The sequence below is a fragment of the Hyla sarda genome, chromosome 9 (genome assembly GCF_029499605.1).
Source record: "Hyla sarda isolate aHylSar1 chromosome 9, aHylSar1.hap1, whole genome shotgun sequence".
Lineage (NCBI taxonomy): Eukaryota > Metazoa > Chordata > Amphibia > Anura > Hylidae > Hyla > Hyla sarda.
In genome coordinates this window covers 35,235,287-35,253,631 of record NC_079197.1, presented here as the reverse complement: position 1 = coordinate 35,253,631, position 18,345 = coordinate 35,235,287, and the positions used below count along the sequence as shown (strand labels likewise).

Sequence of the window (18,345 nt, the reverse complement as noted above, 5' to 3'; positions counted from 1 at the left end):
CTGATAGAATACTTTTCACACATAGCGTTGCGGGGGCATATGTATATAGATGCGCTGGGGGCAGATATATAGCGCTATCTGGCCCCTCCAGCACTTCTATATCCATATGCCCACACAGCGCTATGTGTGAAAAGTATTCTATCAGCAGCGCACCTGCAAGGGAAGCAGCCGGGAGATGCGCTGCTGATAGAATTCTTTACACACATAGCACAGCAGTGGCATGTTATAATAAATGCGCTGCTGGGGGGGGGGGTACATTATAAATGAATGCGGGGGTATATATTTATAAATGCGCCGGCAGGGGTCATATCTTTGAAAACTGCTGCAGGGGGCATATTATAAATGCGCTGGGGGCTAGATATATAGCGCTATACATCTGCCCCCCCCCCCCCCCCCCCTGCAGCGCTATATATCTTGCCACCCACAGTGCTTTTAATATAGATAATGCCCCCGCTGCACCTCACAATCTTCATTTGGTGCCGGCCATTCAGGGCTCCCGGCAGGGGATTTAAAAATGAAAGTAAAAACACCCTATACATCGCAGAGGAGCAGAGCAGTGCCGCCCACTCCCCTGCTTGAGAACTTTTGATTGCATCTGGTCTCAGAAGTGAGACCCAGTGCGATCAATCCCTTATCTCCTGTACTACTACCCCCAACATGGAACAGACTCTGTTCCACGATGGAGGTAGTAGTACAAGCACTAATGCAGCCTCCCCAGTTGCCCGAAGACTCCCGCAGCCATGTCTGTTCCATGATGGGAGTAGTAGTAGTCCCGGCTGTGGGAGTCTGTAGGTGGCTGACTTTTCATACTAACAGATGAAAAACTATGGAAAGGATGCCACAGAATGTCATCCGTTTGCATCAGTTTGCATCCTTCAGTAGTATGGTCTGTTTAGGAGGCAGTGACGGGAAAAAAGCGGGATGGAAGTAAACGGCTGTGTAAACGTAGTCTAAAAAGCTGGATCTACGCATTTTACATAGAAAGGATACAAGTAGCAGTGTATAAGAACAGGTGGTGAAATTTGAGCATGCATTGCCATTTTAGTAGTCTATGGTACAGTCATGGCCACCCCTGAAATGTTTCAAGAAAATGAAGTATTTCTCATAGAAAAGGATTGCAGCAACACATGTTTTCTGTGTATTGGAACTAAACCAAAAAAGGATGAAAAAAAGCAAATTGGACATAATGTCACACTAAACTCCAAAAATGGTCTGGACAATATTATTGGCACCCTTAACTTAATATTTGGTTGCACACCCTTTGGAAAAAATAACTGAAATCAGTCACTTCCTATAACCATCAATAAGCTTCTTAAACCTCTCAGTCGGAATGTTGGACCACTCTTCCTTTGCAAACTGCTCCAGGTCTCTCTTATTGGAAGGCGCCTTTTCCCAACAGCAATTTTAAGATCTCTCCACAGGTGTTCAATGGGATTTAGATCTGGACTTATTGCTGGCCACTTCAGAACTCTCCAGCTCTTTGTTGCCATCCATTTCTGGGTGCTTTTTGACGTATGTTTGGGGTCATTGTCTTGCTGGAAGACCCAAGATCTCGGACGCAAACCCAGCTTTCTGACACTGGGCTGTACAGTGCGACCAAAAATCCGTTGGTAATCCTCAGATTTTATGATGTCTTGCACACATTCAAGGCACCCAGTGCCAGAGTCAGCAAAACAACCCCAAAACATCATTGAACCTCCACCATATTTCACTGTAGGTACTGTGTTCTTTTCTTTGTAGGCCTCATTCCATTTTCGGTAAACAGTAGTTATGATGTGCTTTACTAAAAAGCTTTATCTTGGTCTCATCTGTTTTCCCAGAAGGATTTTGGCTTACTCAAGTTCATTTTGACAAAATGTAGTCTTGCTTTTTTATGGCTGTGTGTCAGCAGTGGGGTCCTCCTGGGTCTCCTCCATAGTGGGGTCCTCCTGGGTCTCCTGCCATAGCATTTCATTTCATGTAAATGTCGACAGATAGTTCGCGCTGACCCTGCTGCTCCCTGAGCCTGCAGGACAGCTTGAATATCTTTGGAACTTGTTTGGGGCTGCTTATCTACCATCCGGACTATCCTTCGTTGACACCTTCCATCAATTTTTCTCTTCCGTCCATGCCCAGGGAGATTAGCTACAGTGCCATGGGTTGGAAACTTCTTGATAATGTTGCGCACTGTGGACAAAGGCAAATCTAGATCTCTGGAGATGGACTTGTAACCTTGAAATTGTTTTACATTTTTCCACAATTTTGGTTCTTAAGTCCTCAGACAGTTCTCTTCTCCTCTTTCTGTTGTCCATGCTTAGTGTGGCACACACAGACACACAACGCAAAGATTTAGTGAACTTCTCTCCTTTTTATCTTTCAGGTGTGATTTTTATATTGCCCACACTTGTTACTTGCCCTAGGTGGTTTTAAAGCAGCATCACATGCTTGAAACAATCTTATTTTTCCACAATTTTGAAAGGGTGCCAATAATTTTGTCCAGACCATTTTTGGAGTTTGGTGTGGCATTATGTCCAATTAGCTTTTTGTCCTCCCTTTTTTGGTTTAGTTCCAATACACACAAAGGGAATAAACATGTGTATAGCAAAACATGTGTTACTGCAATACTTTTCTGTGAGAAATACTTAATTTTCTTGAAAAATGTCAGGGGTGCCAACATTTACGGCCATGACTGTATGTCCCTACCCAATGTATTGGACCAAGCTATAATACCAGTCACTACTAAAAGTACGGAGCTGCGCTTGGTGAAGGGAACGCAGTGCTCGCCTGTATGCAGGGGGCCTCATCATACAGCTTATTGGTGGGGGGGGGGGGGGGGTGCCAGGAGTTATAAGTTGCAGTTCTTTGCCACATTAATGCTATAACCACCTCTGGGACCCCCCTACCTATTGGAATAATAAGATTCCCCACTGCCCTGACCTCTTATGGATGTTATGCAAAACAGCTGAGAAAGTCACTTATGGCACATAATACAGTCCTGTGGATATGCTGTAAATGTTTAAAGCAGTGTTTCCCAATTAGGGTGCCTCCAGCTGCTAACAAAATCCATTTAGTTATGAAGGCCACATGGATGACCTCATTTTAACAAACCGTTCTCATGACAATTGCCTGATAACACTGAGTATAAGGGCAGTTTAGCTCACTACATGTACTATTCATATTTGTGTAAAACTATTTGACCCCTTAAATGGTAAAGACTTTCCACACCGTAACATATGAAATTCATCTCATTCATCGCTCTCTTCTTTGCCTGACCTCTTATTCAGGCCCAGCCGGCTGTCTGCTCAGGGCTTCTAAATTATTAATCGGACTATTTTGCAAGAAATCCTCTTGATGTTTGCAGTGCAGTGATCAATGGTGATGTCTGTATATTCCTGGCTGGTTAAGGTGAACAAGATCTTGTTGTTATTTTAGGAGCCGTCTACACATTTATCAAAACCTGTTCAGAGGAAAAGTTGCCCATAGCAACCAATCAGATTGCTTCTTTCATTTTTAACAAGGCCTCTGCAAATTGAAAGAAGCGATCTGATTGGTTGCTATGGGCAACTGGGCAACTTTTCCTCTTGACAGGTTTTGATAAATCTCCCTCATACTGTATATTTGTCTTCCTCAATATTCTCAGTCTGATCTGCATCCTATTTTAAGTCCCAATGTGCTATTAAAGAAGTCATTGCTGTATAGAGATCCAGGGCTAGTTACTTAAAAGGATACTCCACCCCTAGACATCTTATCCCCTATCCAAAGGATAGGGGATAAGATGCCTGATCTCGGGGGTCCTGCCCTGTCCCGCCCCGTGTGACGTCACGCCCGTCGACGTGCCGCATGCAATACTGCGGGGGTCCCCAGCGGCGGGACCCCCGAGATCAGACCTCTTATCCCCTATCCTTTGGATAGGGGATAAGATGTCTAGGGTGGGAGTACCCCTTTAAAAGGGTACTCCACCCCTACACATCGTATCCTCTATCCAAAGGATGGGGATAAGATGTCTGATTGCGGCTGGGGGATAGGGGTCCGGTTCCTGGGACCCCCCACGATCTCCATGCCTGCACCCTGGCGTTCTGAACATTATGTTCAGAACATTGTGTTCGGGCACCGTAGTTGTGACTTCACACCACGCCCCCTCCATTCATGTCTATGGGAGGGGGCGTGATGTCTGCCATGCCCCTTCCCATAGACATGAATGAAGGGGGCGAGGTGTGATGTCACAACCGCCCTAACCCAGCGTTCTGAATCGCTGGGGTGCTGGCACGGAAATCGTGGGGTGTCCCAGCAGCCAGACACTTTGCAAAGGGGATAAGAGGTCCAGGGGTGGAGTACCCATTTTATGGGAGTCTAAAGGGCTTTTGTTGGGACAACTGTTTTTGTTTTTTATATATTAAGAGTTCAGGTTCTGCAAAAATAAAAAAATTATCTTCCCTATTTTTCCATCATATACTGCCTTTCTAACAGCACCTGGTCCCCGGTGCAGGAGCTGCCCACTTAGCCAATCACTTTCTGAGACCGTTCACTGCTGCGGCTAATGATTGGCTGTTGAGCGGTCATTTACAGTGCTGATTGGCAGAAGTCTTAAATGGACACTGTCATTTTAAAAAAAACATGTTCTAAAGACATGTCAATAGTTTTGATCGGTCGGGGCCTGCGACTGATACTTAGAACTAGCTAAAATTATGGAATTGTCTCGGTCAGTTGCATTTTCTTCTCCACTTGTTCTAACAATTGATCTGGGTCAGAACACTTAGAACCTGACAAATCAAAACTTTTGACATGACAAGTACACTTACACAGGTTATGCAGCCTCCATATTGGATCATCTTAGGTCCGGCACCCCCACCAATGGGTTTTTTGAAGGGGCCACCATGCTTGTGCGAGCACAGCAGCCTCTATGTTTAGCAGAGCATGTAGTTGCTTCTCCATGCTATTCGTTGCGGCACTGCAGGGTATTGAAGCATTGTCCCATTTAAGTGAACAGCCTAATGCTACTCTTACTAGTATTGTGATGCCGGTATAAGCACTGGTAAACATTAAAGACGCTGTGGCACTTGCAGGAGTGCCTTGTAATAGAACATTAATGTTAAAGTCCCAGACAACCCCATCAGATGTGCACAAAAAATTCTTTAAAATTTCATTGTGAGTCCTGAAATTTTTTATGGAAGATATTATTATACTAGCATCTAGATTAGAAAAGTTGCCCTATCTAATAATTTCACCAAAGTCTAGAGCAGTGTTTCCCGACCAGGGTACCCCCAGCTGTTGCAAAACTACAACTCCCAGCATGCCCGGACAGCCAAAGGCTGTCCGGGCATGCTGGGATTTGTAGTTTTGCAACAGCTGGAGACACCCTGGTTTGGAAACTCTGGTGTAGAGGAAGGAGTGATGTCGCATAAAGGCTATTACAGTCTGACTTGCTGCTCTAAATGGCTGGACTAAAAGAAAGGGATTTGTTTGATCAAGGAGAGTGCTTCTTCTTTTTTTAGGGTAGGGTCACTTGTTCTGTATTTTGCTGGGTATTTGCTGCTTCGTATTTTTCTACCCATTGACTTCAATGTACGCAGCAGCAAAATATGGCACGTTAGACCCTACCCTTATAGGGGTACTTCACTGGCCAGAGTTCGGAACTAAATGTTCTGAATGCTGTTTTCGCGCTGCAGGGGTCGGCTACGCCCCTTGTTGCATCATGACCACGCCCCCTCGATGCAAGTCAATGGGAGGGGGCATGACGACCCCTCAGATGTCACCCCAGATTTGTTTTACATAACAGGGAGATTGATTGAGAACTACTGTGTGTGCAGCACGTTTATTACTGATGTATATGAAACACAACCTATTCTGTTACAGATTGAAAGGAAAGAGAGAAAGAGCAACTGCGATACGTTCTATGAAGTCATGTGCCTAGAAAGTGAATCGGAAAGAGAGAGGAGGAAAACTACTGCAAGTCCATCAATCCGTCTTTCACAGTGTGGACCGCAAGGAACCAACATACCCTCACCCCCAGAGGATGACGAGGAAGAAGGTGAGCTCTCAAATCTACTACCATTTACTGAAAGTGTTGTTTGTGCAGTCATCACTAGTGACATTGGAAGCGTTGTAGCACATCTTGCCATCCAAAATATGTTCGTTGGTAAGAAAACAGGAAAGACTGGGCAGAATACTGCAATTGTTGCTCTTCCTGGAGACTGTGATTCATCAGAATCATGCAGGTTCTTTGTATGTTTTCATCTAAAATTTCATCTTGTTTGTATCATACATCAAAAAACTAGCAGAACATTTAAAGGACAACTGCAGCAGTATGACACTTATCCCCTATCCACAGGATGGGGGATAAGTGTTTGATTGCGGGGGGTCTGACCGCTGGGACCCCCCGCAATCTCCCTAACGGGGCGCCGCCATTAGCGCTCATGGTGAGCGCTAAGGGGCGTAGCGTCGACCTAGAGGTCAATGGTGACGCCCCGTCTCCTCCCCGTCCCCATACAGTTCTATGGGGGATTCGTGCCTCCCCGCCTCTCCCATAGAGATGTATGGAGGAGGCATGCCGGCTGCAACATCATTCTGCGGCCGGCACGCCCCCTGCATGGGACATCCGTGGCCCCGTGCAGGAGATCACAGGAGGTCCCAGCAGTCGGACCCCCCGCGATCAAACACTTATCCCCTATCCTGTGAATAGGGGATAAGTGTTAATCACGCTGCAGATAGGACCCAAACACATTCTATAATGTATACGGTTATTTTGCCGCGCGCATTCAGCCGAGTCATTAAAGTTCTGCAAAATAAGTGCATTCTTAGAAAAAGGCCAAACATAGTCACTATTAGAGTTGGTCCTTTTAACCCCTTAACGACCATGGACGTAAATGTATGTCCTGGTGCGGAGATACTTCGTTCACCAGGACGTACATTTACGCCCTGTACATGACTGCAAGCATCGGAGCGGTGCTCGCGTCATGCACTGCAGGTCCCGGCTGCTATCAGCAGGCGGGGACCCGCCGGTAATGGTGGACATCAGCGATCGTGCTGATGTCTGCCATTAACCCCTCAGATGCTTGATTAATCTGCGTGTTTAAGTGGCGCTGCTGCGGGGATCCAATCATCTAAAATGGTGGCTGGAGGTCCCCTCACCTGCCTCCAGCCGTCTCCAGGGGTCTCCTGCTCTGGTCTGAGATCGAGCAGACCAGAGCAGAAGATCACCGATAACACTGATCAGTGCTATGCCTATGCATAGCACTGAACAGTATTAGCAATCAAATGATTGCTATAGATAGCCCCCTATAGGGACATAAAAAGTGTAAAAAAAAAAATATATATATATATAAATATAAATATATATATATATATATATATATATATATATATATATATATATATAAAAATTTTTTAAAAAGTATAAAAAAAATTAAAAAGTCCACTCCCCCAATAAAAATGTAAATTGTCCCTGTCTCCCATTTTATCCCCAAAAAGGGTAAAAAATAATAATAATTAATAAACATATTTGGTACAGTGAACGGCGTATAACAGTAAACATTTTTAAAAAAGGCCAAAATTTATGCTTTTTTGTCACATTTTATTCCAAAAAATTAATATAAAGTGATTTAAAAGTTTGATATATGCAAATGTGGTATCAAAAAGTACAGATCATGGCGCAAAAAATTAGCCCTCATATAAGGTAAAATAAAAAAGTTATCGGTGGTCAAAATAGGGCAATTTCAAACATACTGATTTTGTACAAAAAGTTTGATATTTTTTTTTAAAAGCAGTTCAGTAATAGAAAAGTATTTAACCTCTTAAGGACGCAGGGCGTATGGATACGCCCTGCATTCCGAGTCCTTAAGGACGCAGGGCGTATCCATACACCCGTGGGAATTCCGGTCCCCACCGCTAGCCGGTTGGGGACCGGAGCCGGATGCCTGCTGAAATCGTTCAGCAGGCATCCCGGCATATCGCCCAGGGGGGTCATTATGCCCCCCCATGTCGGCGATCGCCGCAGATCGCTGGACAATTCAGTCCAGCGATCTGCGGCGATTCCGGGTCAATCGGGTCTCCAGTGACCCGGAATTACAGGCTGATCGGGGCCGTCTCTGACGGCCCCGAACAGCCAGAGCCTGCAGGGGTGAGGTGGCACTGGTGCCACCTCACGATCGCCCTGATTCGTCGGCCGGATTACCGGCCGACCAATCAGGGCGCCTGCTGCGGGTGTCACTCCCGAACCCGCTCCGTCCCTCTTCCGGAGGACGTGAGCAGGTGCGGGAAGACGACCCCGGGTGCTGGGGACCCCGATCCCCGGCGTCAATGTTGGGATCGGGGCCCCAGGAGCGACGGCGGCGGCGAGGGACTTTCCTGCGATGAAGCAGCAGCAGGAGGTGAGTTACAGCCTCCTGCTGTTGCTTGTAGTTATGCAACAGCAGGAGGCAGACCACCACAACTCCCAGCATTTCCTTATGGGCATGCTGGGACTTATGGTTTTGCAACAGCTGGAGGCACATTTTTTCTATGGAAAAGTGTACCTTCAGCTGTTGTATAACTACAACTCCCAGCTTGCACAAACAGCTAAAGTGCATGCTGGGAGTTGTAGTGGTGCATCTGCTGGTTGCATAACTACAACTCCCAGCATGCCCATTGGCTGTCGGTGACTGCTGAGAGTTGTAGTTTTGCAACAGCTGAAGGCACACTGGTTGTGAAACTTAGTTTTTTTTTTTTTTTTTTACCTAACTCAGTGTTTCACGACCGGTGTGCCTCCAGCTGTTGCAAACTCCAACTCCCAGCAGTCACCTTACACCATGCACCGTATATACTGGGAGTTGTAGTTTTGCAACAGCTGGAGGCACACTGGTTTTGAAACACTGAGTAAGGTCACAAACTCCGTGACACATAACTAGTGTGCCTACAGCTGTTGCAAAACTAAAACTCTCAGCATGTACAGTCTGTCAGCGCATGCTGGGAGTTGTAGTTTTGCAACAGCTGGATGTCCCCCCCAATGTGAATGTACAGGGTACACTCACATGGGCGGAGGCTTACAGTAAGTATCGGGCTGCAAGTTTGAGCTGCGGCAAATTTTCTGCAACAGCTCAAACTGCCAGCGAGAAACAACTGTGAACCCCCGCCCGTGCGACTGTACCCTAAAAACACTACACTACACTAACAAAAAATAAAATAAAAAGTAAAAAACACTACATATACACATATCCCTACACAGCCCCCCTCCCCAATAAAAATGAAAAACGTCTGGTACGCCACGGTTTCCAAAACGGAGCCTCCAGCTGTTGCAAAACAACAACTCCCAGTATTGTCGGACAGCCGTTGACTGTCCAGGCATGCTGTGAGTTTTACAACAGCTGGAGGCACCCTGTTTGGGAATCACTGGCGTAGAATACCCCTATGTCCACCCCTATGCAATCCCTAATTTAGGCCTCAAATGCGCATGGCGCTCTCACTTTGGAGCCCTGTCGTATTTCAAGGCAACAGTTAAGGGCCACATATGGGGTATCTCCGTACTCGGGAGAAATTGGGCTTCAAATATTGGGGGGTATTTTCTGCTTTTACCCTTTTTAAAAATGTAAAGTTTTTGGGAAAAGAAGCATTTTAGGTAAAAAATATATATTTTTTTTTTACATATGCAATAGTCGTGAAACGCCTGTGGGGTATTAAGGTTCACTTAACCCCTTGTTACATTCCCCGAGGGCTCTAGTTTCCAAAATGGTATGCCATGTGGGGTTTTTTGCGGTCCTGGCACCATAGGGGCTTCCTAAATGCGGCATGCCCCCAGAGCAAAATTTGCTTTCAAAAAGCCAAATGTGACTCCTTCTCTTCTGAGACCTGTAGTGCGCCAACAGAGCACTTTTCACCCCCATATGGGGTGTTTTCTGAATCGGGAGAAATTGGGCTTCAAATTTTGGGGGGTATTTTCTGCTATTACCCTTTTTAAAAATGTAAAACTTTAGGGAAACCAAGCATTTTAGGTATTTTAGGCATTTTTTTTTTACATATGCAAAAGTCGTGAATCACCTGTGGGGTATTAAGGTTCACATTACCCCTTGTTACGTTCACCGAGGGGTCTAGTTTCCAAAATGGTATGCCATGTGTTTTTTTTTTGCTGTTGACATGCCCCCCAAAAACCATTTGACGCTCCTTCCCTTCTGAGCCCTCTACTGCGCCCGCCGAACACTTTACATAGACATATGAGGTATGTCCTTACTTGAGAGAAATTGGGTTTCAAATACAAGTAAAAATTTTCTCCTTTTTACCCCTTGCAAAAATTCAAAAATTGGGTCTACAAGAACATGCGAGTGTAAAAAATGAAGATTGTGAATTTTCTCCTTCACTTTGCTGCTATTCCTGTGAAACCCGTAAAGGGTTAAAACGCTTACTGAATGTCATTTTGAATACTTTCGGGGGTGCAGTTTTTATAATGGGGTCATTTATGGGGTATTTCTAATATGAAGACCCTTCAAATCCACTTCAAACCTGAACTGGTCCCTGAAAAAAAGCGAGTTTCAAAATTTTGTGAAAAATTGGAAAATTGCTGCTGAACTTTGAAGCCCTCTGGTGTCTTCCAAAAGTAAAAACTCATCAATTTTATGATGCAAATATAAAGTAGACATATTGTATATGTGAATTAAAAAAAAAAAATTTATTGGAATATTCATTTTCCTTACAAGCAGAGAGCTTCAAAGTTAGAAAAATGCAAAATTTTGAAATTTTTCATCAAATTTTGGGATTTTTCACCAAGAAAGGATGCAAGTTACCAAAAAATTTTACCACTAAGTTAAAGTAGAATATGTCACGAAAAAACAATCTCGGAATCAGAATGATAACTAAAAGCATTCCAGAGTTATTAATGTTTAAAGTGACAGTGGTCAGATTTGCAAAAAATGGCCGAGTCCTTAAGGTGAAAAAGGGCTCAGTCCTTAAGGGGTTAAAGAAAAGTATCATTTTAATCGTATTGACCCACAGAATAAAGAAAACATGTAATTTGTACCAAAAAGTGTACAGTGTGAAAACAAAATCCTCCAAAATTAGCAAAATTGTGTTTTTCATTTACATTCCTTCACTAAAAAAATATATTTTGGGTTTGCCGTACATTTTATGGTAAAATGAGTAATGTCATTACAAAGTACAATTGGTGACGCAAAAAACAAGCCCTCATATGGGTCTGTGGATGGAAATATAAAAGAGTTATGGATTTTAGAAGGCTAGGAGGAAAAAACGAAAACGCAAAAATAAAGTTGGCCTGGTCCGTAAGGTCAAAATGGGCTTGAGCCTTAAGGGGTTAAACTGGACCCAGAGCAAATTCACTGAAGTACACAGCATCTCACATACCTGAGTCAACTCCTCACATTTTTTGTAAATATATTATTCTATCTTTTCATGTGACAACACTGAAGAAATGACACTGCTACGATGTAAAGTAGTGAGCGCACAGCCTGTTTAAGGGTGCGTTCACACGCTATTACCAGCAGCGGGAAACCTGCTGCGAGTTACACTACCATTGATTTGAATGGGTCCACAGACAGTCCGCAATAGTGTCAGATTTGCGGACTGTCCGCGGACCCATTTAAATCAATGGTAGCATAACTTGCAGCAGGTTTCCTGCAGCGGGAAACTCTCTACTAGCGTGTGAACGCACCCTGAGGCTGCATTAACACCATGATTGCAGCATACGGTTGCTGGATCCGGCTGGGGGAGGGGAAAACCTGGTGTTACCGTACCCCAGCCAGCCCCGGCCCCCTTCTCATTCATTTGAATGAGCCGACCGGAGTCAAACAGTGATTCCGGTCGGCTCCTTTTTTGCCCCATTTCCGGTTTTGTGAGCGGACCTAAAACCGTAGTTTTAGGTCCGATCACAAAACCGGATACGGGGCAGAAATGAGCCGACCGGAGTTACTGTTTGACTCTGGTCGGCTCATTAAAGTGAATGGATTTCAGCGCCCGGTTTTCCTGTCCCCCAGCTGGATCCGGCAACCGCAGGCTGCAGTCGTGGTGTAAATACAGCCTAACTGTGTTTAATATTGTGTCCCCTCAATATAACTCAAAACACAGCCAGTAATGTCTAGACCTTGGCAATAAAAGTTAGTAGACTCCTGAATAGAAATGTCCATATTGGGCCTAATAAGCAATCTTTTTCCCCCCTGATGTAATGTGAATTGTTAGTCTTATAAGGTCTTAGGGGTGAATGGAAACAGGTGTCTTAAATTTGATGTTATCACTCTCACAATCTCGAATACTGGTCAATGGAAGTTAAACATGTCACCTCATGGCAAGGAACCCTGAGGATCTAAAAAAAGAATTGTTACTCTATATAAAGATGGCATAGGCTATGAGAAGATTGCGAAGACCTTAAAACTGAGCTGCAGTATGATGGGCAAAACCATACATTTATCTTGCCAAAAAATGTCTTTGGGAAATAGACATATGAGTCCTGCTAGCATTGCTGCAGAGGTTGAAGGAGTTGGGGGTCAGCCTGTCAGTGCTCAGACCATACGCTGCACACTGCATCAAATTTGCCTGGCTGTTGTCCCATAAGGAAGTCTCTTCTAAAGATGAAAAGCTCAAGTTTATAGATCCCAAGGATCCACGACCCAAGTGAGGGGTGAACTAAACACACGTTTAATATTCTTCTAAAGATGATGCACATGAAAGCCACAAACAGTTTGCTGGAATAAGCAGACTAAGGACTTGGATTACTAGAACCATGAGGGACATTTATCAATGTTTGCTTATGTATTCCTTCTTTTAGTACTTTTTTCTTTTCTTTTTTTTTTTTGGCTTATGTGCGACTTATTTATCAACTGGTTTCAGCCTGTTGATAATTTTCTTTCACGTAAGCAATTTTTTTTTTTTTTTACTTCGGTAGTAGCTTTTTCTGCTCCATGTTTGAGCTGGAGTAAATTTAGTCAATTTTTAACCTTGTTGCGACTTTTTATTTGCGCAGTTGCGACTGTCGCAGTTAATAAATACCAGACTACCCGTAGTCCATTTTAAAATTATTACTACGTAGTTACGTTTTGGAAAACTTGCTTTTCTCGCTTTCCAGTCAAAATGTCGCATGAAAAATCGCGTAGTCGCAGGTGCGACACTTTTCTGCGACATTTTTAGTAAAAAAAAATTAACTAAATCTCTTGATAAATGTCTGTTCATGTCCTTTGGTCTGATCACACCAAGATTAAGTTTTTGGTTCAGATGGTGTCAAGCATGTGTGGTGGCAACCAGGTGAGGATTACAAAGACAAGTGTGTGTTGCCTGCAGTCAAGCATGGTGGTGGGAGTGTCATGGTCTGGGCCTGCATGAGTGCTGCTGGCACTGGGGAGCTACAGTTCATTTAGGGAACCATGAATGCCAACATGTACTGTGACATACTGAAGCAGAGCATGATCCTCTCCCTTCAGAGACTGGGCCATAGGGCATTATTCCAACATAATTATGACTACAAACACCACTCCAAGACAACCACTGCCTTGCTAAAGAAACTGAGGGTAAAGATGATAGACTGGCCATGTATGTCTACTTAAACCCTATTGAGCATCTGTGGGGCATCCTTAAACGGAAAGTGGGGGAGTCCACGGTCTCTAACATCCATCAGCTCTGTGATCTCATCATGGACTCAATTTGGCAACATGTAAAGCTCTGATGATTTCCATGCCCTTGAGGCTTAAAGGGGTATTCCGCCCCTAGACATCTTATCCCCTATCCAAAGGATAGGGGATGAGATGTGAGATCACCGTGGTGCCGCTGCTGGGGAGCCCTGGGATCCCCGCTGCGGCACCGCGCTATAATTACAGCACAGAGCGAGTTCGCTCTGCACGTAATGATGGGCGGTACAGGGGACGGAGCATCGTTACGTCACGGCTCCGGACCTCGTGATGTCACGGCCCGCCCCTTTCAATACAAGTCTATGGGAGGGGCGTGGCGGTCGGCACGCCCTCTGCCATAGACTTGCATTAAGGGGTCGAGCCGTGATGTCACGAGGGGCAGCGCCATGACATCACGCTGCTCCGTCCCCCGTATCGCCCGTCATTACGCACAGAGCGAACTCGCTCTGTGCTGTAATGATAGCGCGGTGCCACAGCGGGGATCCCGGAGGTCCCCAGCAGCGGGACCGCGGCGATCTGACATCTCATCCCCTATCCTTTGGATAGGGGATAAGATGTCTAGGGGCGGAATACCCCTTTAAGGCAGTGCTGAGAGATAATATTGTCCACACAAAATATGCACACTTTGGGCTCAATTTGATCATTTTCACTTAGGTGTGTACTCACTTTTGTTGCCAAGGTTTAGACATTAATGGCGTTGAGTTAAACATTAAACACTGTTATACAGGCTGTGCACTCACTACATTACATTGAAGCAGGGTGTTATTTCTTTATCAAAAATATAATAAAACATCATTAAAATATAATAATATGCAAAAATGTGAGGTGTGTGCTCACTTATGGGCGATACTGTATGCCAGCATTCTGTTCTGCTGATTTGCTGACTTATACCACAATCATCGGGTCATTTTGAGAGGTTGACGTAACCAACAAAGCACTTCATTTGGAGGGAGCTCCTTCTTATTTAGATTTTGTTTTGAAATAAACAAAACATAAGTCAGAAATTCTGAAGCCTCCGATGAGGAATTTTTTCACCAGAAGATTAAACATGTTCAATCTTTTGGCAGAATCAGCCAAAGAATTCCTGGGACTGCACTGTAATGAATATGTCAGCAGTTAATGAAAACAGAATCTGCCTGGAAATGCTTTTACATTTACAAAAAATTATTTAGGAGTCAAAAGAGTAAGCAGGATTATTTTCAAAGAGGGTTGAGTTCCTTGGTATGGTCATATTCAAAATGCACATGTTTTATTGTCATCCATATACCTCCATTTCAGTGCTAGCTTTATTTCTTATATGGGTGCCCTGAGACTTGCCTGCTGCCTGGCAATGTAAGGTCCTGCAGAATTATGGCTAGCATGTACATATATGCACTCACACTGACCAACAGGGACCAGTTTTGTTCGCTGCTGTTTATCTGCTTTTTTTCACATTTATTTATTTTTTATTCTATATTCCCTTATTTGGTCACATACAATGCATTCAAATAGTCTTCCGACCCTGACACGATTTCACATTTTGTTATGTTGCAGCCTTGTGCTGGAGTGAAAATAAATATCATGTTTTTCCCATGATTCTACAGTTAATATCCCATGATGTTAGCTAAGCTATGAGAAGGAAGGTATTTCCTGTAGAGATTGAATCTGGAGAAGGGTACAACATTTTTTTTTTTGCTACGCTAAAAGTTCCTAAGCACACAATGGACTTCATAATTCTTAAATGGAAGAAGTTTGAATCAACCAGAATTCTTCCTAGAGATGACCACCCCACCAAACTATGTTTTCGGGGGAGAAGGGCCTTGGTTAGAAAGGTGACTGAGAACCCAATGGTCACTCAGGCTGAGCTCCTAAGGTGCTGTGTGCAGATGGGAGAAACTTTCAGGAGGTCAACCATCACTGCAGTACAATACCAATGTGGGCTTTATAGCAGAATGGCCAGAAAGAAGTCTCTTCTCAGTAAAAGACACATGAAAGCCGCCTGGAGTTTGCAAAAAAGCACCTAAAGGACTCTCAACTTGAGAGGATTTGCAGAGAAGAATGGCAGAAAATCCCAAATCCAGGTGTGTACACCTTGTAGCCTTCTCCCCAAGAAGATTGGAGGCTGTAATCGGTGCCAAAGGTGCTTCATCCAAGTACTGGGTAAAGGGTCCGAATACTTATGTCAATGCAATATTAAAGGAGTAGCTCGCACCATTCTTCTTTTTTTTTCTTTCTTTTCTGTCCCTGCCTATTGCCCATCTATCCCTAACCCCCTCCCTGCCTTTAATTTTGTTTTACTATCTTAGAAATGGCTTTTTGTCTACCTGGTAGTGTGCTCCCTTACCAGGCAGACTTTCCCAGCAGGCGCAACGTCACTGATGCCTGCTGGGGGCCGACTTCCGCCCTTAGCTCATCTATACACCCTTAGTTTATCTATACAGGCCATGAATGTTTTCCTTAACAGTGTACCTGCTTGCCCTGACATCTATTGGCTGTCAGGGCATGCTGGGAGTTGTAGTGGTGAAACAACTGGAGACAATCTATCTTTGTTACGGCCACGCCGCGCAACCCGCAATCCCCCCCCCCCCGAAACAACTCCCTCAGATCCGACATGCCCAAGTACAGGACACATGCATCCTGAGGCAGCAGCAGCGCAGCACTGAGATTAAGTGCGTACTGTCGCGTGTATATGCCGATAGGCGGGGCCCATCGTGCGCGGCCAGGGAGCCAGTGCGCGCAGCCCCGGCGTTTACAGCGCTCGCTCCCACTTGTCTGATTGACAGGCAGGGAATGAATGCAGGCTGACTGAATTCGGACCGATGCCCGGCCGGGATCAGTCCGAATTCAGCTGTGACGTCACAGCAGGCTGAAGATTTCAAAAGCAAAATACTATATTTTAACCACCAAAAAACTTATTGAAGTATATTAGAAATATGTTGTAGTACATAAGTACTACAACATATCCCCCAAAAAAAAAATAGTTCATGACAGTGCCCATTTAAGGGTTTCCTTTTCAATAAGATAGCAAATATTTCTAAAATTTTTATATTTTACATAACAAAATATGAAAAAAGTCAAAGGGGCTGAAGACTTTCTGAATGTATTGTATATGGGCCAAACCCAGGTATGTCAATGCTCAGGTGGTATTTTAACTCTTAAACCACCGCTTTGTCTTTTAATCCATGATCACAGATATCCAATTAATGTATGCAAACATTAGATTTGCATTCTGTAATGTGCTAAGCAAGGCGACTGAAGATAGACTATAACCCAATATGTAGAGCAAAACGGTAGAACAGTATAGCCCAATATGTAGAGAAAAAACGGTAGTATAACCCAATATGTAGAGCAAAACGGTAGTGTAACCCAATATGTAGAGCAAAACGGTAGTATAACCCAATATGTAGAGCAAAACAGTAGTATAACCCAATATGTAGAGCAAAACGGTAGTATAACCCAATATGTAGAGCAAAACGGTAGTGTAACCCAATATGTAGAGCAAAACGGTAGTATAACCCAATGTGTAGAGCAAAACTGTAGTGTAACCCAATATGTAGAGCAAAACCGTAGTGTAACCCAATATGTAGAGCAAAACCGTAGTATAACCCAATATGTAGAGCAAAACCGTAGTATAACCCAATATGTAGAGCAAAACGGTAGTATAACCCAATATGTAGAGCAAAACGGTAGTATAACCCAATATGTAGAGCAAAACGGTAGTATAACCCAATATGTAGAGCAAAACGGTAGTATAACCCAATATGTAGAGCAAAACGGTAGTATAACCCAATATGTAGAGCAAAACGGTAGTATAACCCAATATGTAGAGCAAAACGGTAGTATAACCCAATATGTAGAGCAAAACGGTAGTATAACCCAATATGTAGAGCAAAACGGTAGTGTAACCCAATATGTAGAGCAAAACGGTAGTATAACCCAATATGTAGAGCAAAACGGTAGTATAACCCAATATGTAGAGCAAAACCGTATTGTAACCCAATATGTAGAGCAAAACGGCAGTATAACCCAATATGTAGAGCAAAACGGTAGTGTAACCCAATATGTAGAGCAAAACGGCAGTGTAACCCAATATGTAGAGCAAAACGGTAGTATAACCCAATATGTAGAGCAAAACCGTATTGTAACCCAATATGTAGAGCAAAACGGCAGTATAACCCAATATGTAGAGCAAAACGGTAGTGTAACCCAATATGTAGAGCAAAACGGCAGTGTAACCCAATATGTAGAGCAAAACGGCAGTGTAACCCAATATGTAGAGCAAAATGGTAGTGTAACCCAATATGTAGAGCAAAACGGTAGTGTAACCCAATATGTAGAGCAAAACGGTAGTGTAACCCAATATGTAGAGCAAAACGGTAGTGTAACCCAATATGTAGAGCAAAACGGTAGTGTAACCCAATATGTAGAGCAAAACGGTAGTGTAACCCAATATGTAGAGCAAAACGGTAGTGTAACCCAATATGTAGAGCAAAACCGTAGTGTAACCCAATATGTAGAGCAAAACGGCAGTGTAACCCAATATGTAGAGCAAAACGGCAGTGTAACCCAATATGTAGAGCAAAACGGTAGTGTAACCCAATATGTAGAGCAAAACGGTAGTGTAACCCAATATGTAGAGCAAAACGGTAGTGTAACCCAATATGTAGAGCAAAACGGTAGTGTAACCCAATATGTAGAGCAAAACGGTAGTGTAACCCAATATGTAGAGCAAAACGGTAGTGTAACCCAATATGTAGAGCAAAACGGTAGTGTAACCCAATATGTAGAGCAAAAC

The 18,345-nt window shown here is 43.9% G+C and overlaps 1 protein-coding gene across 2 annotated transcripts in view; it reads left to right on the top strand.

The window, feature by feature from the left end:
- The window catches only part of RABGAP1 (RAB GTPase activating protein 1), a 198,227-nt gene that overhangs the window by 62,064 nt on the left and 117,818 nt on the right, over window positions 1-18,345 (top strand). For both annotated transcript variants that reach the window (XM_056540844.1, XM_056540845.1), the window contains exon 11: window positions 5,833-6,007. In XM_056540844.1, coding sequence (XP_056396819.1) covers window positions 5,833-6,007 — 175 coding nt within the window. The remainder of the gene's footprint in view (window positions 1-5,832; window positions 6,008-18,345) is intronic.